The sequence below is a fragment of the Microcebus murinus genome, chromosome 1 (assembly GCF_040939455.1).
Source record: "Microcebus murinus isolate Inina chromosome 1, M.murinus_Inina_mat1.0, whole genome shotgun sequence".
NCBI lineage: Eukaryota > Metazoa > Chordata > Mammalia > Primates > Cheirogaleidae > Microcebus > Microcebus murinus.
The window spans coordinates 5814294-5836907 of record NC_134104.1 but is presented as its reverse complement, the minus strand read 5'-3'; the positions used below and the strand labels follow the sequence as shown (position 1 = coordinate 5836907).

General features: G+C 40.7%; 1 protein-coding gene across 2 annotated transcripts; it reads right to left on the bottom strand.

Moving 5' to 3' along the window:
• Positions 1-15221: 15221 nt before the first annotated feature.
• Positions 15222-22614, bottom strand: HMGN1 (high mobility group nucleosome binding domain 1). Of its 2 annotated transcripts, XM_076000162.1 has the most exons (6): positions 21991-22614; positions 21621-21653; positions 21507-21536; positions 21377-21427; positions 18241-18369; positions 15222-16081 (listed from the first exon to the last, which is right to left on the bottom strand). In XM_076000162.1, the coding sequence occupies exons 1-6, from the start codon at positions 22597-22599 to the stop codon at positions 16034-16036; spliced, it is 900 nt and encodes a 299-aa protein (XP_075856277.1). In that variant the 5' UTR covers positions 22600-22614; the 3' UTR covers positions 15222-16033. The 2 variants fall into 2 exon arrangements, with proteins under 2 accessions (XP_075856277.1, XP_075856286.1); XM_076000171.1 differs by lacking the exon at positions 21507-21536.

Sequence of the window (22614 nt, the reverse complement as noted above, 5' to 3'; positions counted from 1 at the left end):
CACATGACTAACCCCCAATAACAATCTTGGCCATCAAAGTTCAGGTGAGCGTCCCTGGGTGGCAACACTGGGAAAATTAAGGGCCATCTGTGAGAGTCCACTGGGACAGGGCACCTGGAAACTTCTACCTGGCTTCTCCTGGACTCCACCCTATGAGCTTTTATCTTTTGCTGATTTCAATCTGTATCTTTCACTGTAACAACCCATAATCTCGTTTTAACAACTTTTCTGAATCTTGTGAGTCCTTCTAGCAAATCCTCAAGCCTGAGCGTTGCCTTGGGGACCACCAACACACCAAAGGGGCCACCCGTACTTCACTCATGTGGGGGGGCCCACATTTCCTGTGTGAAATAGGACCCATATTTCACTCCTAGGTGGGAAAACGTGAAAATATATCTTCTAACAAAAACCTTTATGTGAATATTTATAAGGCTCTTAGTCATGAAATCATCAAAAATTGGAAATAATAGAAACGTCTTTCAACTCATGAATGGATAAATAAACTGCGGTTCACCTATACAAGGCAATACTGCTCAATAATAAAAAGGAATGAACTTCTGGCCAAAGTGGAAGAAATAAAAGAAAAAAAAAAGAAGAAGAAGAAGAATGAACTGATGAGACACAAAACCATCTAAATGAATCTCCAAAGCATTATGCTAAGAAGCCAGATTCAACAGACTACATAATAATTCCATATATATGGCATTTTTAAAAAGATGAACTTTCTGGGAATAGTTGAAATATTCTGTATCCTGAATGTGATGACATGGCTGTATGTGTTTGTCAAAATTCACTGAACTATTCATTAATAAGGGTGAATTTTAATGTTTGTTAGTTATACCTCCATAAATCTAACTTAAAAAACAATGGCTTGGAAATTTGAGGAAATCAAATAACAGAAATTTGGCAAAGGATTTTTCTCCTGTTTACGAAGTGCCTTACTGCATAACGTCACGTCATGACATTCATTTCAGTCCTCTGTGAGATTTTTTTTTTGTTTTTCTTTTGTATTTGCATATCTACCCCCTCATACTCATTTAACTTTTTTTTTTTGAGACAGAGTCTCACTCTGTTGCCCAGGCTAGAGTGAGTGCCATGGCGTCAGCCTGGCTCACAGCAACCTCAGACTCCTGGGCTCGAGCAATCAGCCCACCTCGGCCTCCCAAGAGCTAGGATTACAGGCGTGATCCACCACGCCCGGCCTCATTTAACTTTTAAATCTTATTCATATGATAGAGTATGTATAATGGAGATATAACTTATGAAGCTCAATATTAAAATGAACTCCTTTGAACTGCCCATCCAACTTAAGAATTAGAACATTGTCTGCATTGTTGAAACTGCCTTTTTGACTTTACTCCCCTGCCGGCCTGAACTTTGTCAGACATTTGCTTTGCTCTCTATAAATAGTTTTCCTAGATAGTAGGATTCCCTTATAGCATATTATTTAGTTTCCTTGGTTGTGAGTCGTGTAAAGTGGGATTATGCTGTACGTACGTTGTGTCAGCCAGGATCTCTCCAGAAAACAAAAGCCCATTATTCTGGCTCAAATGAATGATTGATTGTATTGGAGGAACTACAGCTGTGGCCAGAGTTAAGGAACCATCGAGGTGCCAGTGAAGCTTCTAGGGACTTGCAGCCATGGAAAGCCATGACCACCCTAGGTCTGATGGCGCCAGGGAGCACACCTGTTACCAGGTGCCCTGAGAGCTGGGTCACTGGGTCACTGGCTTAGGAGCGCCCGACAGGAGCCGCAGTTGTGCAGGGCATCACAGCTGCTACCAGCTCAGCTCCAGCGCATGAGTGAGCAAGGAAGAAAGACTCCTAACTTCCCTTTCTTTTGCTCTGTGATGTCCTGCCAGTTCTCCTATTGGGGGATCTGGCTGAAACCCAGCCGCAAGAAGGCCCCAGTGCAGCAGCCAGTTGCGTTCAGCGTCTCGGGACACGGCCCAGACTGTGAAGCACAGATGGTGATCTGGTGGGGATAGAAGCAACGTCTGTCAATATTTTTGCACTGAATACACAGTTGTTTCTTAGGTTCCTCCTTGTTGTGTGTGGCTGTGGTTGATTCATTTTTTAAGTCCTGTTTAACATGCCATTGGGTGGCTAGACCATCATTTATTAATCCATTCCTTTGTGGGTACATGTCTGAGTTTTTCCTAGCTTTTTACAATTATGAACAACGAATGCTGCTATGAAGATTTCTTCTATAGAGCTGGAGCCCATTCTACTAAGTGAAGTATCTCAAGAATGGAAAAACAAGCACCACATGTACTCACCAGCAAATTGGTATTAACGGATCAACACCTAATTGGACACACAGGAATAACATTGATCGGGCATTGGGCAGGTGGGAGGGGGGAGGAGGGGATGGGTATACACAAACACAACGAGTGAGAGGTGCAACATTTGGGGGATGGACACGCTTGAAGCTCTGACTTGAGGGGGGTGGGGGGCATGGGCAATATACATAACCTTAACACTTGTACCCCCATAATACGCTAAAATAAAAAAATAAAAAAAGATTTCTTCTAATAGTGGAAAGAGGCCTTTGCCTGCAACCCAGAGTCTCATCAAAGGTGGGAGGTATCCTGTGCTTTTCACAAGCTTTCCTGGGACAGTTGTGACCTAGTGACGCAAACAGGCCACCTCACCTCACTCCAGGTGAAGTGGCAGGGTAACTGTTTTGGTTTTTATTGTGATAAAATATATATAATGTAAAATGTACCATTTTAACCATTTTTAGTGTACGATTCAGTGGTATTAAATACGTTCACAGGACAGTTGGTTTTTTAGTAATTGAACAGCTAACCAGTATGATTTTTTCTTTTTTTTTTTTTTGAGACAGATTCTTGCTCTGATGCCCGGCCTAGAGTGCCGTGGGGTCAGCCTAGCTCACTGCAACCTCAAACTCTTGGGCTCAGGTGATCCTCCTGCCTCAGCCTCCTGAGTCGCTGGGATGATAGGCACACCCCACGACGCCCAGCTAATTTTTTCTATTTTTAGTAAAGATGGGGTCTCACTCTTGCTCAGGGTGGTCTCAAACTCCTGAGCTCAAGCGATTCTCCCTCCTCAGCCTCCCAGAGTGCTAGGATTACAGGCCTGAGCCACTGAGCCTGGCCCCAAATGATTTTTAAACCAAGATTTCTCCCACAAATTTTACATGCATAATACGTTGCATTTGTCACAATCTCTTGTTTTATATATAAGAAAAGTGCTCACAGTTCTTGGTGGAATTTACTTGAGAATGAAAGCACAGGTTTTTATTTTCATGGTTTTTGTCCTTAGGAGACCCCAAAATTTTAAAAGCATGGTGAATGTGAAAAATGCCTTATGAAGCAGAAGTTGATGATGTTAATTTCGCCAATCTCTTACTGAGAGGCATGTGGGCTATTTTCAGTTTCCACCATTACAAACTATTCTGCCATTAGCACCTCTATCTCTGCCTCCCTGTGCGCTCTTGAATTTCTTTAGGGCAGACACTGAAACATGGTATTGCCAGGACATGGGAAATGCTACATTTTAATTTAATAAAAACTGCCAAATTCCCCTGTCAATTCTTTTTTTTTTTTTTTTTTTTTTTTTTTTTTTGAGACAGAGTCTAGCTTTCTTGCCTAGGCTAGAGTGAGTGCCGTGGCGTCAGCCTAGCTCACAGCAACCTCAAACTCCTGGGCTCAAGCCATCCTCCTGCCTCAGCCTCCCAAGTAGCTGGGACTACAGGCACAAGCCACCATGCCCGGCTGATTTTTATATATATATATATTAGTTGGCCAATTAATTTCTTTCTATTTTTATGGTAGAGACGGGGTCTCGCTCAGGCTGGTTTTGAACTCCTGACCTTGAGCAATCCACCCGCCTCGGCCTCCCAGAGTGCTAGGATTACAGGCGTGAGCCACCGCGCCCGGCCCTTTTTTTTTTTTTTTTAAAGATAAAAATACTTACTATTCTTCTTATTTTTTGTTATTATCTTATTTTTTCTCTTTTTCAACCACACTGGAATGCACCCCTGTCAATTCTTAAAACTTCTAGAATAGTTAGATTAGGAGCTTAATATCTCAATCATCTTCCAGAGCCTGGAAGATCTAAAAGCATGTTTGGGCAGGTGTTCCTGAAATGTGTCATTTAAGTCAAGTCTCTCCCGAGCTTGCTTGAGTAACTGGTCCACAAACCTTTCCCGACGTGATTCACTCAGCGAGTGTTTATTGCACGGCTGCTGCGTGCTGGTGCTGCTGCTGCTGAGGATGAGGAGACAAGTCTCCCTTCCATCAGTAGGAGGCAGTCTCGCTGCCGTGAACTTGGGCTGCCCTCACGGGTGCCTGATCCATGATAGGAACACCGCACTTATGTGTGCGTGCCGGCCTTTTTTAAAAACAAGATAGTTTTTCTTGGTTCTCTGGCTATAACAGAAAGTTTTCCTGTTAATTGCAGACAAATTTTTAACTTTCTAAATATATGCCATCTCCAATTTAGTCTATAATTATGGAAATCCGGGAGCTCAAAATTATACCATATTTACCATTTAAATGAAAACGTCCCCACAAAAGACCCTTTGTACCAGAATGTTCGTTGTGGCTTTATTCCTAATAGCCAAAAAAATGGATATGGCCCGGATGTCCATCAATAGGAGAACGGAGAAACAAGTTATGGTATATTCAGCACTCAAAAGGAACGAATGACTGATACGCGCAAATAGCATGGATGAAGCTCAAAAACATCATTCTGAGTGAAAGAAGAATATGTATCACATGACTCCATTCACATGAAGTTCTAGAAGAGGCAAAACTAATATATGGGCCCAGCAGAATGGCCCCCACAAAGAAGGCTGGCAAGAAAGAAGGGCCATCAACAAGGTGGTGACCGGACACTACCCCAATGACATTCACAAGTGCATCCATAAAGTGGGCTTCAAGAAGCGTGCCCCTCGGGCACTCAAAGAGATCTGAAAATTTGCCATGAAGGAGATGGGGTGTCCAGATGTGCACCTTGACACCGTGTTCAACAAAGCTGTCTGGGCCAAAGGAATAATGAATGTCCCACACGTGTGGTTGTCCAGAAAATGTAATGAGGATGAAGATTCACCAAACAACCTCTATACTTTTGTTACCTATGTACCTGTTGCCACTTTCAAAAATCTACAGTCAGGCTAGCCTGAGCAAGAGCGAGACCCCGTCTCTACTATAAATAGAAAGAAATTAATTGGCCAACTAATATATATAGAAAAAATTAGCTGGGCATGGTGGCACATGCCTGTAGTCCCAGCTACTCAGGAGGCTGAGGCAGGAGGATCGCTTGAGCCCAGGAGTTTGAGGTTGCTGTGAGCTAGGCTGACGGCACTCACTCTAGCCAGGGCAACAGAGAGAGACTCTGTCTCAAAAAAAAAAAAAAACAAAAAAACAAAAAAACACTATGGTCAGTGTGGATGAGAATAACCGCTGATTGTTAGATATGTCAAATAAAGGTATAAAACCACAAACAAACCCCCTAATATAGGGTGGAAAAAGTGAAGCTCCCAGGGATGGGGGCAGGGATCTAGAGGAAGGGGCATGAGGAGACCCTCTCGGCTGGTGGTGAGTTTCTGTATTTGATAGGCGGTTGGGGTACACAGGTGCATCTCATAAAACAGGAAACTGGAGATTTGTACATTTCATCAGATGCAAATTTTACCTCCAAAAGGAAAAAATAGAGCTATAAACAAATATCGTACTTTAATTAATAATGTGCATGCTGAAGCATTAAGGGGAAGTGCACTGATGCTTGCAACTTATTTTAAAATAAATGAAAATAATAAGGTGGATTGATAGAGGAATGGGTAGACAGAAAGATATGAAATAAAGCAACTATTGTAAAATCATAAAATGTAGAGTCTAGCTGGTCTCACTCTATCACCCAGGCTGCAGTTCAATGGCATCATCATAGGTCACTGCAGTTTCCAACTCCTGGGCTCTGGTGATCCTCCTGCCTCAGCCTCCTGAGTAGCTGGGACTATAGGTGTGTGACTATAGGACTACAGGTGAGCCACAACCTATAGTGGCATGAGCCTTTATGCCAAACTTTAATCTTTTATTAGAAGGTTAAGGCCAGGTGTGGTGGCTCACGCCTGTAATCCTAGCACTCTGGGAGGCTGAGGTGGGCAGATTGCTCGAGGTCAGGAGTTCGAAACCAGCCTGAGCAGGAGCGAGACCCCGTCTCTACTATAAATAGAAAGAAATTAATTGGCCAACTAATATATATATAGAAAAAATTAGCCGGGCATGGTGGCGCATGCCTGTAGTCCCAGCTACTCGGGAGGCTGAGGCAGCAGGATCGCTTGAGCCCAGGAGTTTGAGGTTGCTGTAAACTAGGCTGACGCCACAGCACTCACTCTAGCCTGGGTAACAAGGCGAGACTCTGTTTCAAAAAAAAATTAAAAAAATAAAAACAATAATAATAAATAGAAAGAAGGTTAAAATTTAGGCAGATAAAACTCAGTTCAAATTCTTGCCACATAGCTTTCTGGTCAGTCACTTTTTTTTTTAAAGAAGCCTCTTCCCTTGGCCAGGCGTGGTGGCTCACGCCTGTAATCCTAGCACTCTGGGAGGCCAAGGCAGGAGGATCGCTCAAAAGGTCAGGAATTTGAAACCAGCCTGAGCAAGAGCGAGACCCTGTCTCTACTAAAAATAGAAAGAAATTAATTGGCCAACTAAAAATACATATAGAAAAATTAGCCCGGCATGGTGGCGCATGCCTGTGGTCCCAGCTACTCGGGAGGCTGAGGCAGGAGGATTGCTTGAGCCCAGGAGTTTGAGGTTGCTGTGAGCTAGGCTGATGCCATGGCACTCTAGCCCAGGCAACAGAGTAAGACTTTGTCTCAACAACAACAAAAAAGAAGCCTCTTCACTACATCGTGAAGCAGAAGATTAGAGAAGAAAGTCTTTGGAGACTCAAATGCCCCATCTCATCCTTAGCCATGTGAAGCTCTTTCCCAGCTTTTCTCGGTCTAAGAGAAGACTGTCATCATCTGTGAGGGGGACTTTTCCCTGGAGGGATTTAGGGCAGGACAGAGGAGGGGGAGGGAGCATAGAACAGTGAGAGATTGGAACAGACTTCTCAAGTGGCCTCCATCTCCCTGAATGCCTCCCAAGTCATCCCTCACAACATTTGTGTGGATACTTGAAGAACCTTTCAACCAAAAGGAGCTATGGCAGGGCGGATAGCTGAGCCGTCCATATCCTAATGCAGAGGGCTCCCTGCAGTTTAATGACACTGTTCTTGCTACATTCTGTTCCTCTTACCCACAAAAGCAAGGATCATCGAGGGTTGACCAAAAAGATGTTTTTCAGAAACTCAGGAAGTATCTGTAGATTGGTGATGCTGCTGAAACAGGTACTTTCACATCAGCTGCAACTCGGTTCGGCGATCTGAGTCAGGTATCCTGCTCTTCACGGTGTCAGATACTCTGATTCTTGGACAGCTTAGGGGTTGAAATCACTCCAGAGAAGGTCCAAATTCATTTTGTTCAGGACCGCCCCACCCACTGAGGGATGTGCCCAATTCGCCTAAAAAGGGAAAATTTCTCTTTGACTTTTTTTTTTGAGGTGCTATCTAAGCTCAGCTCTCAGCTCTAAACTGGAAAAAAAAAAAAAAAAGATCCCAACCCGAATTTCTTTTTCTCTCCTTGGTTTCAAAAATTTTAACAAAATTATTATATCCCTGTTTTAATAAATTCAAATCATATAGACATAAACATATTTAAACGTCTAAATCCCCTTCCTACCCATGGCTCCCCTTTCCCATGGCTCCCTGGGAAAAACCATGGTTAAAAGTTTGGTAGTGGCCTCACAGAGCTTTTTCTATACTATATACACACAAATGGGCTTCTTTTATGCTCATACAAACATATTTATGCCAATGGAATTGTATTGTGCATATAGCTTTGCAAGAGGTGTTTCTTACCTAGCCACGTATTCTAGATCTAGATCATGTCAACATCTACAGGTCTGTTGTCCTTTTTTTAGCCACATGCTATCCCATAATATGAATAATATGATGGTAATTCATTGTTGGATATGTATGTAGACACTATTAGAAATTACATTACATTGAATGTTCTTGTACATATGCCCTATGCAATTATTAAGTAGATTCTTAAAAATATGAAGTCAAAATACATGTTAGTCAAGGTTCTTCAGAGAAATGGAAACAATAGGATGTATATGTATATATAGAGAGATTTATTTTGAGGAGTCGGCTCACATGATTATGGAAGCTAGCCAAATCTGCAGTGCAAGTCCAAAGACCAGCAGGCTACCCACCCAGGAAAGAACTAATGTTGCAGTTCAAGTCTGAAAGACATTTGCTACAGGATTTCCTCTTGCTTAAGAGAGGTCAGTCTTTTGTTCTAGTCAGGCCTTTAACTGATTGGATGAAGTTCACCCACATAATGGACGGCAACCTGTTTACTAAAAATCTATTGATTTAAATGTTAATCTCATCCAAAAACATCCCCTCACAGAAATATCCAGAATAAGGTTTGGCCACATATCTGGACACCATGGAACAGCCAGCCTGACACATAAAATTAAAAACCATCACAGATACGTTCATTTAAAATTTTGGTAAGTACTACCAAATTTCCCTCTTAAAAGATCATTCCCAGCAAGCATATAGGCATGCCCTTAACCTATATCTTTACTGACATGAAATATTTTTAAGCAAAAATGATATCTCTGTTGTTTTAATTTGCACTTTGTCACTAATGCAGTTAAAGTTTTTTTTTTTATAGAAAACAATTTGTTAATGAAGATGTGAAGAAATTAGAACCTTTGTGCATTGCTGGTGGGAATGTAAAATGGTACAGACACTATGGAAAATAATATGGTGATTCATCAAAAATTAAACATAGATTTACCATTTGATCCATCAATTCTACTTCTGGGTATATGCCCCAAAGAACTGAAAGACACAAACAGGTATTTGTATACCCATGTTCATAGCAGCATTGTTCACAGTGGACAAAAGATGAAAACAGTCCAAATGTCTGCCAATAGATGAATGGATAAACAAAACATATACACATAAATGAAGTATAATTCAGCCTTCAGACAGAAGGAAATCCGGACATATGCTACAATATGGATAAACCTTGAAAACATTATGCTGAGTGAAATAAGCCAGATATCAAAGGACAAATACTATATGATTCCTCTTGTGTGAGGTCCCCAGAGCAATAAAGTTCATGGAAACAGAAAGTAGAATGGTGGGTGCCAGGGAAGCGGGAATGGAGGGTTGGTGTTTTATGGGAACAGAGTTTCAGTTTGGGAAGATGAAAAAGTTCTGGGAATGGATGGTGGTGATGGTTGTAGAACAATGTGAATTTACTTAGTACCAGTGGACCGTACATTTAACAATGGTTAAAATGGTAAATTTTATGTTACATATATTTTACCACAATAGAAACATATTTTTAAAATTTATATTTCTTTTGCAAATTGTCTTTTCATATCATTTGCTCATATTTCTATTGTATTCCTTTTCATGTTGACTGTAGGAATTCATTCTATAGTTTGGACATTTAACCCTTTGTTACATGTGTTGCAAATATTTTCTCCCAATCTAACATTTCTCAGGTGTTTGTTTAAATAAAACCATATAAAGCTGGGTGAAGTGGCAAGAATCTGTAGTCCTAGCTACTCGGGAGGCTGAGGCAGGAGAATCACTTCAACCCAGGAGTGTTCTGAGGAGTGTGCTATGATCGTGCCTGTGAATAGCCACTGCACTTAAGCCTGGGCAACAAAGTGAGATTCCAACTCTAAAATATATATGTATATATATATATGTATATATATATATAAATTTAAAATGTTATGAAGTGGAACATTCAGACTTTTTCTTTATGGCTTCTGAATGTATTACGTTGGAGAGGAGGGAAGGCCTTCTCCACTTCATAACTGTTAAGACTATTCTCCAGACCAAGCCTGGTGGCTCACACCTATAATCCCAGCACTTTAGGACGCTGAGCCAGGAGGATCACTTGAGGCCAGGACTTTGAGACCAGCCTGGGCAGCACAGTGAGACCCCATCTCTACAAAAAATAAAAACTATTCTCCTATTCTTTCCTCTGGTACTTTTAGATTTTCTACATTTGGGTTTCTCTCTCTCTTTTTTTTTCTTTTTGCCAAACACAGGTGTCTGAAACATTTGGGTTTTTAAATCTTTCCCTGTATGTGTTATGAAGCAGAGATCTAATTTGTATTTTCTTAAATGGATAGCAAATTGGACTGAAATTCTTTTTTGAATGGTCTCTTCCTCAGAATCACATTGCTTTTATTATTGTAGTTTTATAGGACCTTTTGATACCTAGTAGGACCTTTTGATATCCTCTTATTCATATTTATTTATAAAAAAAAATCCTTGGCTAGTCTCAGTTTTCTCTTTCAGATGAATTTTTGAACCAGCTTTCCAATTTCCAGCGGAAATTCTTCTTGGATTCTGATTGGCATTGCATTACGTTTTTATTAATAGATGGAAAGAACTGACACCCTTAAATATTGACTCTTCTTTAGGAACATCGTGTGTTTCTTGTTTATTCAGATCTTCTTTTATGTCAAAGACTCCTGTCAGCCAGTGTGGTGGCGCGTGCCTGTGCCCAACTATTCAGGAGGCTGAGGCGGGAGGATTGCTTGAGCCTAGGGGTTCGAGGCTGTAGTGAGCCATGATGATGCCATTGCACTCCAGCCTGGATGACAACACAGCGAGTCCCGTCTCCAGAAAAAAAAAAAAAAGACTGTAGTCAATTCATATTTTTCTTTGTAGAGAAAAATGCTCATTTTTGATGCTGACTAAAAAACCATGTTGAGACCCAGAAATGTGGGACGGCAGTGTGCTCTTGTGCTCTTTCGGCACAGCATCCAGGCTCCACTTATCCTGGTATCTAAGAGACCAATTTATTCTTATTAGCTCAATTAAATTTACTAATATTTCATTTGCGTTGGTTTCACTGATAAATGAAATAAGGAGATTCAAGTGAAGCAGAAAATGAGAAATCATGCAATGACCATTAAAGCTGTCTTTTCACATATTTCTTTTGAAAACTCAAATCAGCACTGACTGGTGGGAATTACAATCTTGCACGTTTTATTTATATATTTATTTTGAGACAGAGTCTCGCTTTGTTGCCCAGGTTACAGTGAGTGCCATGGCATCAGCCTAGCTCACAGCAACCTCAAACTCCTGGACTCAAGCAATCCTGCTGCCTCAGCCTCCCGAGTAGCTGGGACTACAGGCATGCGCCACCATGCCCGGCTAATTTTTTCTATATATATTAGTTGGCCAATTAATTTCTTTGTATTTATAGTAGAGACGGGGTCTCGCTCTTGCTCAGGCTGGTTTCAAACTCTTGACCTCGAGCAATCTGCCCGCCCCGGCCTCCCAGAGTGCTAGGATTACAGGCGTGAGCCACTGCGCCCGGCCTCACATTTTAGTATGCAGCCATATCTATATATAGAAACATCTAAGCATACAACACTCTTAACTTTTCTATGAATCATGCATAACAGGTTAGTGTATTTTAAAATTCTTATATGTAATTTGAATTTATGATCACTAGTCTTCATATATATTTTAACTAGAATTTTCAAAGGGTAACTGGGCTTTCAGAGATAAAATTTAGTATTTTTGCACTTATGAATTAAACCTAAAACACAACAGTTATCTTTACAGTTAAAGATGTAAGAAACCACTTAAGGACTTAACGAAAGCCATATTCTAACAAAGTACCTACAGCCAGACTTTGCAAGTGAGAGTTCTCCATTAGAATGCTCAACATAAGGTTAAATTAAGTGTAGTTTTAAAGGCTTTCCTCAATAATATATATTGGAAAGGGGGGTAAAATCTGCCAGGAACCTAGATATTGTAAGCTCTGAAAATCACTCAGGAAGAGAAGCAAACGTTTCTTGAGTACTACCCACTGGCCACTGCATTATCCATTCTGACCCTTGGAAAAAGTATTATCACAGCTCCAGTTAAGCCCTCTTACTGTGTCCTTAGCCCGTTCTGTGGCAAGGTCACATCATTTGCAAACGAGAGGCAGGGGAATGGAGCAGATGTGCCACTCTCTAATGCAGATCCGCATTTGCACCATATCCAGAGCATCTCAGATCCCCGTGCAACCCCAATTCCTTCCATCGTTAATCACAGCACTGTACACTTCCACACCCTCGGAAAAATCTCAAACACCCAAACGCTTTTGTGGAATCAGCATCTGTATGGTAATAGGTGATTCTAAAGGTAGGACTAGCCACGTTGGAATCTTGTTAAATTGAATCTGTTATCCAACCCTGACAAAATGTGTAAAACTCCAAAGTTAGATGAACATTTTTTTACTCCTAATACAAATATTTTTTCTTCTGTATTTTTCCTCTTTTAATTTTATGTTTATGCATACTATTTTAAAAATACTCATCACTTGATTCAGAAAATATGGATGGGGCAAGATTGGCAGTGGGAGGTTGGCTCCTGGGACTGGCTGACTGGTACAAGGGGCCTCGGGATACTGCACAGCTTTGGGCCATGGGCAGTATCATCCCTGAGAAAGAGTAATTACAAAAACTGTAATGGCCAAATTATGGCATTGCCACACAATGAACTATTAAGCAAGTATTAAAACATTTACAATTAAAAAAAAACACCCAAATATATGTGAAGATAACATGTCTAAAATAATTACTTTTGCTTGTGGGATTAGAGTGTTTCTTTATATTTTTCAGGGTTTTAAAAGACATAGCCTAATTTTCATGATCTCAAAATAAAACAAATTGTTATGAATTAATGACCTACTTTCCATCACCTACTGAAACATAATATTTAGAAACTTTCCACTGTCTTTCAATTAAGTATTTTTATTGCAAACTCATGAACAACTGGGGATTATGATAAGCAGATATATCTTTAGATGTACCTGTATGGATTAGTAGAGATTACTCATTTTAGTTTCACAAAGCTTGTTTTAATGGAAAAAGTCTAAATGTTTGACAAATTATATGTTCTTGAAATAAAATACTGTTCAGTGCTTACAAATGCCATGTAAGTATATTCATTGACATGAGAGAAAACTCAGAGATAAAATTACAAAATAGGATGTATTAATATAACCACACCACTTTTGTATAATCATGTAATCATAGAAAAGGACCTGAGGAAAATGCATCTTTAAATACCTATTTAAATAGTTGTCTAAGTAAGTGAATGAAAGTGTTTTTAGCTTGTTTGAATTTCCTGAGTTTCTTTTCTGGTATGAACTGCTCCCGTACTTCAATTATACACACATATTTCTTGTCCCTGCACCTGCCCATCTCCTCAACTCCCCCAAAACACTTACACACACCTCCCAAACACTGCTACAACAGAGCACAATTTTCCCCTGGGGCCTCCATGATCATTGTGAATCCAGGTACTAAGTACCAAGATCTGTGCCTTAAATCCCGATTAACCCACATTTGAGATAGGTCAAGTTCAACCTTTGAGAAACAAAGAAAAGAGAATGCAGGGTTCTTGTTAACTGGTTTTTCTAATTAACCAATTAAAGATGGATCAGCTTGTACCATTAAGAAGTTATCTTCCTTATACTTTTAGGATGTCTGATATTGATATGTCCAGCCAACCATTCTCATTGTGCAGATGAGAACTGAACTAGCTATTGAACTAGCTGTTTAAAGGGGAAGAAATTGACTTTCTGCTAAGTACTGATCCCAGAAAATACACCACAAGGTGGTATATTTTTTTGAAAAGTTAATTGTTTTTCTCGACAACTGAAGAGAACCTCCAGTTGATGGTTCATTTTATAAGATGGGAGATGTATAGGAAAAAGGACAACATACAACCTTGGGGCTAGCAAACACCTGAATACTTGGTCAGATACATAACAAAGCAAGTAGGATCTTGAAGGACTTCCATTTTGACACCCTTACCTGTTATACTTTTTTGAGAAAAACTAATCATTTGTTTAAATATATTAGTAGCAATGAGTTCAGAACTGAGAAAATCTTTGATTTGTAAACATTTATCACCACTCCCAGGGGTGTGTAGTACAACTAAATCCTGAAAGATCAGTCATAGGGTTAAAATTCATTAGGTTCTTCCCTTTCCCACTAGCTTTTAGATGTCTCTTTTAACTGCTACAAATAGACATGTGCTAGACAAATTCTGGTACCAAAAAAATTGCATAAGGGAGAGGAAATGTTTCCGTTCAATGTTTTAAATTTACATATCTAAAAACTCACCTATTCTGCCTACACTTAAAAGCAAATTGGTTTATCTATTTCAGGAATCCATAATAAAATGACCCCGAGATCAACTGGGGCACCTGGCCTGCGGTCCTTTCCCACCCAAGGTTGTCAAAGCTCTTTGGTGCCCGTTCACCCCATGCTGCTGTCCTTGCATAGCCTCACTATTCCCTACAAACTGCTCAGTGGTCCTTGCAGAGATCTGTGATTCCCCTAGCACTCTGTTTAACATTCTTGCCTACTCATCAGTCCATGGACAGAACAACACATGAAGTGTAGAGAAGCCTGAATTGTTTCAAGGTCACCCCCTTTACAGATAACCTTGGCAAGGTCCTTTCCCTGGCCCAGTTTTCACGTTTGCCTAATTGGCAGTTGCCCTATACCTCTGAAGACTAGAGGGCAAAATGGAAATATACAATGAATATGAATGCAAATCTGGAAAAAAAGTTTACCTCATATGAAGGAAGAGCTGATAATTATGTATTTACTTTGCTACTGGACACTGGACTGTTTTTCCATTAGTAAACCAAAAGTCACAAGCAACTTCAAAGGACATGGACATTCAAGTACAGTGATGCACAGAGTAACTTTTCAGTCAACAATGAACAGCATATTCAATGGTCCCATAATTCTGTTTTTATTATACTTTTTCTATGTTTAGATACAGCTGCCTACGGTTTTGAAGCAGTAACATGCTGCATAAGTATGAAGCCTAGGAGCAATAGGCCCTACCATACAGCATAGGTGTGTAGAAGGCTACACCACCTAGGTTTGTGTTAAGTACACTGATATTTACACAGGACAAAACTGCCTACCAATGCATTTCTCAGAATATTTCCCAGTCATTAAAAGTGATGCATGACTATATTACAGAAAAATTCAATATTTTACTCTTTAAAAAAACTTTGGAAGATCAAATGGGGAAATTCTCAGAATAAAATTTAAGCCAGAACTTAATCCATGTGCTTCAAAATATTCTTTTGTAATTGAGATTTTATTGGTTGAGGATCAGTACAGACATTTCAAATTGTACACAATTCTTAACATACGTACCGAAAATCTAAAAAGCCATTTGTTTTCATTCTTTTTAAAAGTTATTCCAGTGACTTTCCAGCTTAAAATTTGGAGACAAATTTTCCTTAAGAGGGTATCAAGTACCAGTATCTTCAAATGTTGATAAGCTGTTACATAAGTCCCACCAATTCACAATTTATTATCATATATACTACATACTCAAATTTTCAATCTTTCACAGCACATTAACAAAGTTATTAGAAAAACAGGACTACCACGACCAAAGATGTTACAGAATATATGCAATTCTGACAGAGACAGCCATGATCAAGGAGTGGTTTTCTTTAGGAAACAAGTCTACTAAAAAACATGGGAATAGAAGTAATTTAAAATGTTCAAGACATTAAATGCAGGCCTGGGACTCCATATTGCCATTTAGTATGCTTTATATTATAGGATATAAAAACTAACCCCCATCTATGGAATGTTAAGCTGACACCCAAGACAGTCAAAGCCTCCCATAATTCAATATCCCACACTATTTTCTGGTTGTACCAAAAAATAAACAACCAGCAAATGATTTCACCTCTTAAAAAAAATCATTTACACTTAAAAAATGGGATGAGGTGGGATTCCCTCCTTCTTAAAAATGTTTCTAGAGCTACTAAAAAACTTGCATTTACAAAATAGTTGATAAAAATATTCCTCTGGATTGTACAAGAAGGGAGACAGGGACCACTGATAAGACATGGTATATGATATTAATCAGACTTGACTTCTTTCTCTCCTGCTTCATCAGAGGCTGGACTCTGCAAATCAAAGGAAAATTAATGATCAAATATTTGATTTGTCATTGCTATCCAGCTTTGAGATATTTAGCATTTAACACAATGTAGGTCTTATTTATATAACTTATTAGGTCTTCAAAAGGTCTATCCTCATTATTTGTAGATTCTGTACTTGCAAATTCACCCACTCTTATTAAAATATTTTTGTAACCCCCACATCAGTACTCATGGCACTTCCATAGTCATTTGTGTATACAGAGCAGGAAAATAAAGTGAGTTGCCCCACATGTACATTCCCCCACTGAGATTATTCTTTCTTCTTGTTTAAGTTCAAATACTGTAAACAAGTATCTTTTCTTTAGTCTATTCAGTGTCCCACATTTCACATCTTTGTGCTTTCTGTTGATAATTTTGCTGTTTAAAATAGCCCCAAACACAGTGTCCCAGTGCTATTTAGTGTTGCTAAGAGCAAGAAGGCTGGGATGTGCCATATAGAAAACATACATGTATTGGATAGCTTTGTTCAGGTATGAATTACAGTGCCGCTGGTTGAGTTCAATGTTAACAACATACACTAAATGAGGTATCTCTAAACAGAAACACACCTATGACAAAGTTATGTACTGATCAGTTGATGAAAACATTGTGGCTACAGGCTTGCAGGAACCCACTCCCCCAGGTGCGATAGTTCTGTATTTGTGGCAACCTTATAGAATGTACCTACAAATAAGGACAATTAACTGTAATGTGATGACAATATGTATTACAAGGTCAAGTTCTTCCTTCATAATTGGAACTAGACTGATAGTATCTTAATATCACACAATGTTTGATAAGTAGTTAGAACTATGAAGTAAAAAGTTGACATAAATTTCCTAATTGAGGATTAGTTGATCACTTAAGAATGTAATCTGTAAGTATCAAAGTTTAAAAATTAATACCCTAAATTACTTATCTTTTATGGCTTAACCAATACAACAAACAAAATAAAGGCTTGGAAGAAAATCAATAATTAGCCAGGTATGGTGGTGCATTCCTGTAGTCCTACCTACTCTGAAGGCTGAGGTGGGAGAATCATTTAAGCCCAGAAGTTTGAGGTTGCAGTGAGCTATAGTCACACCACTGCACTCCAATGTGAGCTACACAGCGAGATCCTGTCTCTATTTTTAAGAAAAAGCTTCTAGGCTTGTATGAGTGCAGTGGTTTTACAATTAATTGATCACAACTAGCTCAGATTTCTTTGCTCCTTCTCCACTTCCACTGCTTCACTTGACAGAAAAAAAGAAAAAGCTTCTTTCCCCCATAACTTTAAATGAATGAAGATCAATGACACCAGTGTTTATCTGCTTGATCTAGGTTATCACTTAGCCCTGTATAAGTAGCTATTTTAAAGAAAAATACACACAAGAACATTTTCTTGATCAGAAATGAAAGTGGGAAAAATATGGCAAGCACAATACAAACAAGTGGAATGGATTCAAAAAAATTTTTTTAGGCCAGGAGTGGTGGCTCATGCCTGTAATCCTAGCACTCTGGGAGGCGGGAGGATAGCTCAAGGTCAGGAGTTTGTAACCAGCCTAAGCAAGAGCGAGACCCCGTCTCTACTAAAAATAGAAAGAAATTAGCTGGGCAACTAAAAATATATAGATCAGAATCCATAGGAACATGTAAGGAAATCAAAAGAAAAAATAAAAGAGATTAATATAAATTTTTTTTAATTAAAAAAATAATAAAAATATATAGAAAAAATTAGCTGGGCACAGTGGCACATGCCTATAGTCCCAGCTACTCAGGAGGCTGATACAAAAGGATTGCTTGAGCCCAGGAGTTTGAGATGGTGTGAGCTAGGCTGACGCCACAGCACTCTAGCCTGGGCAACAGAGTGAGACTCTTTCTCAAAAAAAAATTTCAAACCAATATCCAAAATATCAATACAAAACAAAGATTCAAATATATCCGAAATCAAATATATTAAAATTTCTTGTTTGTTCACTTAATAAAGAAGCCACTTACGTATACTTTCAAATGAGACCTAATTCACAGAAAATAATCTGTCTACTTTGGGATACTGTACAAAACTTTGTGCAATATTATAATGAATAAAAACTATCTGCTACACAAAAATACACAATTTAATATCTCTGTTCATAGTCAAAACCAGTAACAAAAACACTTCTGACCTCCTCAGTTTTAGTTTCTCCATTCTCTGCAGGTAAATCTTCTTTAGTTTCTTGGTTAGCCACTTCGGCCTGTTTTCCCTTTGCTCCCCTTTTCCCTTTTGGTTGCACTTTTTTGTCTGAAGATTTATCCTATGATAAAATAAGAGTATATTTTAAGTATTAACTTTACCCTTACTTACATTTTCTAACTTTGTATATAGATTGTATCCATGATAAGTGCCATGTTAATGTTTTATCACACACCAACACATAAGCCTGAGATAAGTGACATATCTTTTACAGGAGATAACTTATAGGCCACCCCTAGTAATCAGGAAAACAACGTATGCTAAGGAGATTGTAATAGTGCTTCCACGTCAAGCCTCATTAGACATATGACGATAAGTCCTAAAGCCTGAGCTACATTTCACCACCACTGTCGCCATCATATACGGTCTACAGTTCCATACAACACCACAAATAAGCTAGAATACTGGAGAATCTCTTCCACTGTATCCCTACTCATCCCCAAATTTCTTTTAAGTACCAACAATAATCAAACTACCGTCATTCTGACAAGACTTTTACCCTCACATTAAGACCTCATACCTGAAAAAACCATCATGCTGTATGGTTTGGCTATCCTGCTACAGGTAATCCCTTAATATAATGAGTAGCTAAAAGGATCTATTTTGAATTCATCATTTGCATTTATGTATTTGAAAAATCTGAAAAGCACAGGAATGACAATATGAAGTCCAAAATCTAAGCCATTTTAAAGCAATATAAAACAACACTTTTGGACACCATCCATCAATGGTAAGGAGAAGCTTAATATTAAGCTTATTAACAAAAGCTTAATATTTATTCTCTGTAAATAAAAAATGTAGCAACAGCTAAATTAATTCACCAGCAGGTGGTATAAAAGTCCGCTATGGGACCAAGCAATTACTCAGTTAAGAGCCATAAAGACATATAGATCTTATAATTTCAATACTAAGGATGGGAAAAAAAAATCACAAGGTAGTCTGTATCAACAGTGGCATTCCGTATATAAACACAACACGATGACTTCTAATAATCCTGCATCTTTTGGATAAATAACAAATTATATAAACAAATATATTTGAGATAACACTGTTACACACATTGTTACCATGAAGTGTCACAACTGGTTCTGAACTCAAGAACTGTTCTTTTGTAATCTGGTTTTTAAAGGTTTTTCATTAATTTCATAACCACTATCTCAAGAAGAATTAAAAACCTGAAAAAAGTTAAAATAGAATATGTAATAGCCTGGACTTGAAATAATACCATTTGCAACCATTAACAACCTGTAAGCTACATGAAACAAAATAAATCAGTTTCCTAAGTATAATGTTTCAACTTTCAAAATATTTACTTCTAAGGAAATGATACAAGTCAGAAACACAGTATTACAGATATGCTTTGAAAACAATATTTCTACTGGGAAGTGTAATACATCAAATGTTTACCTTTTGTTTAAGGCTTTAAATTAAGCCTGATTATGAAGACAAAGGCAGAAACTAAAAGTAAAAATAAAAGGAAAAAACCCTCTTCCCATTTTTCCTTTGGAAAGGCTGAACTGGTTGATTCCTCCAGAACACGGACACAAAGACTTACCTGTTGGCCTCTCAGAGGAAGAAAGAAAAATGATGATTTAGTCTGATGTCCCATACCTATTGGGGGAAACTTTAACTGCTTTCACTTAAAAATTTATTTTATAGCAGATCAAGATGAACAAAGGCAGGAAAGGAAGAAAATTCTAAGAGGAAAACAGGCAAGTATTTCAGAGACTTGGTTTATAAAAAAGCAAAGAATCAAAAAAGACAAGTATAACACAAAAAGTTATATGCCAAGATTTTGCAACACGGCTGGTTAATTTTTTAGGCCTTCAGGAAGTTTCCGCAGTACTCGGACTGTGTACAGAGAATTATTGCATTGTCCTCTGGTGTGAGAAATTCTAAGTTGATATACTACACCTACACCTTCCTTGAACCTTTATTTTTAAAAGGATCACAAAAACGAAACTTTTTGTTTAAGAAAACATAGTTAAGGTTTTTACACTCAGCTCTATAGGTTTAAATAAAAAAAGAGAAAAAAACCTGTTGTTTTATACCTTCATTTAGCAACAACAAATCTAATAGTTACCCAAGAGGTCCAAGTATCAAAAATATTGTCGTGCCTCTTTTGATTATTATGCAGTGCTTACACTTCCACCTACACTTTTAGGAAAGATGTGATGGCATTAAGAATTTCTTTTTTTCTTTTTTTTTTTTGAGGAGACTTCAAAGAGCAAACTCTCATCTAAGTTTTGACTGGAAAGAACATGAAGAACATACAGAGCTCTCCAGACAGTGGTTTCAATGCTATATTCAAACACAAAGTTTACAAATGTCTTACAGACATTCTGCTTTTCTAAACAAGTTATCAAACACACATACACTCAAGAACAACTTCGTTCCAAAGACCTGCAATCTGATTCACGCAATCATGAATTCATTCTGGAGCAACAACCATCACGTTTTTCACAACTGTAAATAAAATACTTCCAGAACACTGATATTTATGTTCTCGAAGAACCCAAATCTGATCTCAGCGACCGCCACCCCAAGTAGACCCCCTATCTTCACTTGGGAACTGTATATATAAAAACCTGCACGTTCCCTTTCCCCTGGCCTCAGCCCTAACTTGGCTCTTTCATTGTCAAGAGAGGAAGTACAAGCATGCAATGAAAGGACACGCACCAACCATAATGCACACACACTACAAAGAGTAAATTCCTTTTGTAGGCTTAAGTTAATATTTACTATTTTTTGTCATCTTTTTTTTTTCCCATTTCAGGTCTTTTTAATAAACAAATCTGTCGATAGTTCCAAGCTACAACAGCAGCCTATTTGTTTTTTTTTTTTTTTTTGGTCATCTTAAGTTTACTAACTTCTGCAGCAGCTTAAATGTGACACATCGCATCCACATAAGCCAGGATAAGTACAACCATTGCACTTTACCCCGCCAGAAGAAAAAGTTACTAAAATGCAAAGAAAATCCAAAGAGATAAGTAAAACAAAATAGTCACGTATTAAGTAACCACGCAGCCTAAGACACACTGCATCTCAAGGTGAGTTTTGAAGCCTACCTTTGCTGCTGCCTTTTTGGGCTTCGCCTCCACCTTCGCAGGAGCAGGTTTCTGAAAGGCAAGAGCAGCACTCAGTGCCCGCGCCGGGACGGCCGGGGAGGACGGCGGGCGGCGGGCTCGCCTTACTTACCGCTGACAGCCGCGCAGATCTCCTCTTGGGCTGGGGAGAGAGAAAGGACAGTCAGCGGGCGGGCGGGCCGTCCACGCCACCCGCCCCCGGCCGAGGCCCCGCGCGCTCACCTACCTCCTCCTTCACCGCGCCTTCGGCCGAGCTGACCTGCGGGGAGAGGCACACGGGCGGATGGGCGCGACCTGCACACAAAAGTGGCCCCGCGCTCGCCCGCCCGCCCGCGAGAACAATGCCCGGCCGCGTGACGTCAGCGGCTTCCCGCCGCCCCGTTCGAATCGCCCCCGCGGCGGCTCCGGCCGCCGGAACGTTCCAGAACGGCCGACCCCCGCCGCCGCCGCCGCCGGCCGCCCGCGGGCCTCCCGGCGCCTCCCGGGCCCAGCGCCGCCGTGGGCGCGGCGGGGCCTGCGGCGCGCGGGGGCCCGGCGGGCAGGCCGGCGGCGGCGGCGGCGCGAGGGGGCGTGTGTGGGCCGCGGCCGCCGCTCACCTTCCTCTTGGGCATCTTGGCGGCGGGGAGGGCGCGTGCCGGGTGCCTGCGGGCCGCGGCGCGCCGGGAGCCTTCGCGGAGCTGGGCTGTCTGGCCGCTGACGTCGCTCCCGCCGCCCGAGCTGCTGAGACCCGCGGCGGGGGCGGTGGGAGAACCGGATGGAACCGGATTGGGAGCCCGCCTCCTGCTCCCCCCGCGTCCCCCGGCCGCGGGCTCTCCCTCCCCGCCGGCCGGGCCGCCCCCCGCCCCCGCCCATTGGCTGCGGGGCCCACCCCGCCGCGGCCCGCGTCCGGAATAGGTGAGGCGGGCCGTCACTCGACCCCGCCGCCCCGCCCCCGCGCCTGGGCGCCCCCACCTCCCCGCGTCTCGCGGGGCCCCAGCCTCGGCAGAGGGGGGCGGGGCCCCAGAGGCCGCTCGGGGCTCACGGTAGTTTGAAGCCGAGCCGCAAAGTGCGGTCTGCGCGCCGATTGGCGGAAGCTCGCCACGTGAGCGCGCTTCCCCACCCACAATCCTCCTGGATACCTGGGCGCCCGCACGCGCCCTGAAAGCCGCGAGCGTCTGGCCCTCCCCGACCCCTCTGGTGAACTGGGTTCGAACGTTTGCAGTCATTCTCCTAGGTTGGGG

Coding starts and splice junctions, on each gene's coding strand:
- HMGN1 (XM_076000162.1), bottom strand. CDS start 22,599: ATGACTGCAAACGTTCGAACCCAGTTCACCAGAGGGGTCGGGGAGGGC. Junction 21,654..21,990: donor CCAAGATGCCCAAGAGGAAG/GTGAGCGGCGGC, acceptor CTCTCCCCGCAG/GTCAGCTCGGCCGAAGGCGC. Junction 21,537..21,620: donor AAGGCGCGGTGAAGGAGGAG/GTAGGTGAGCGC, acceptor CTCTCTCCCCAG/CCCAAGAGGAGATCTGCGCG.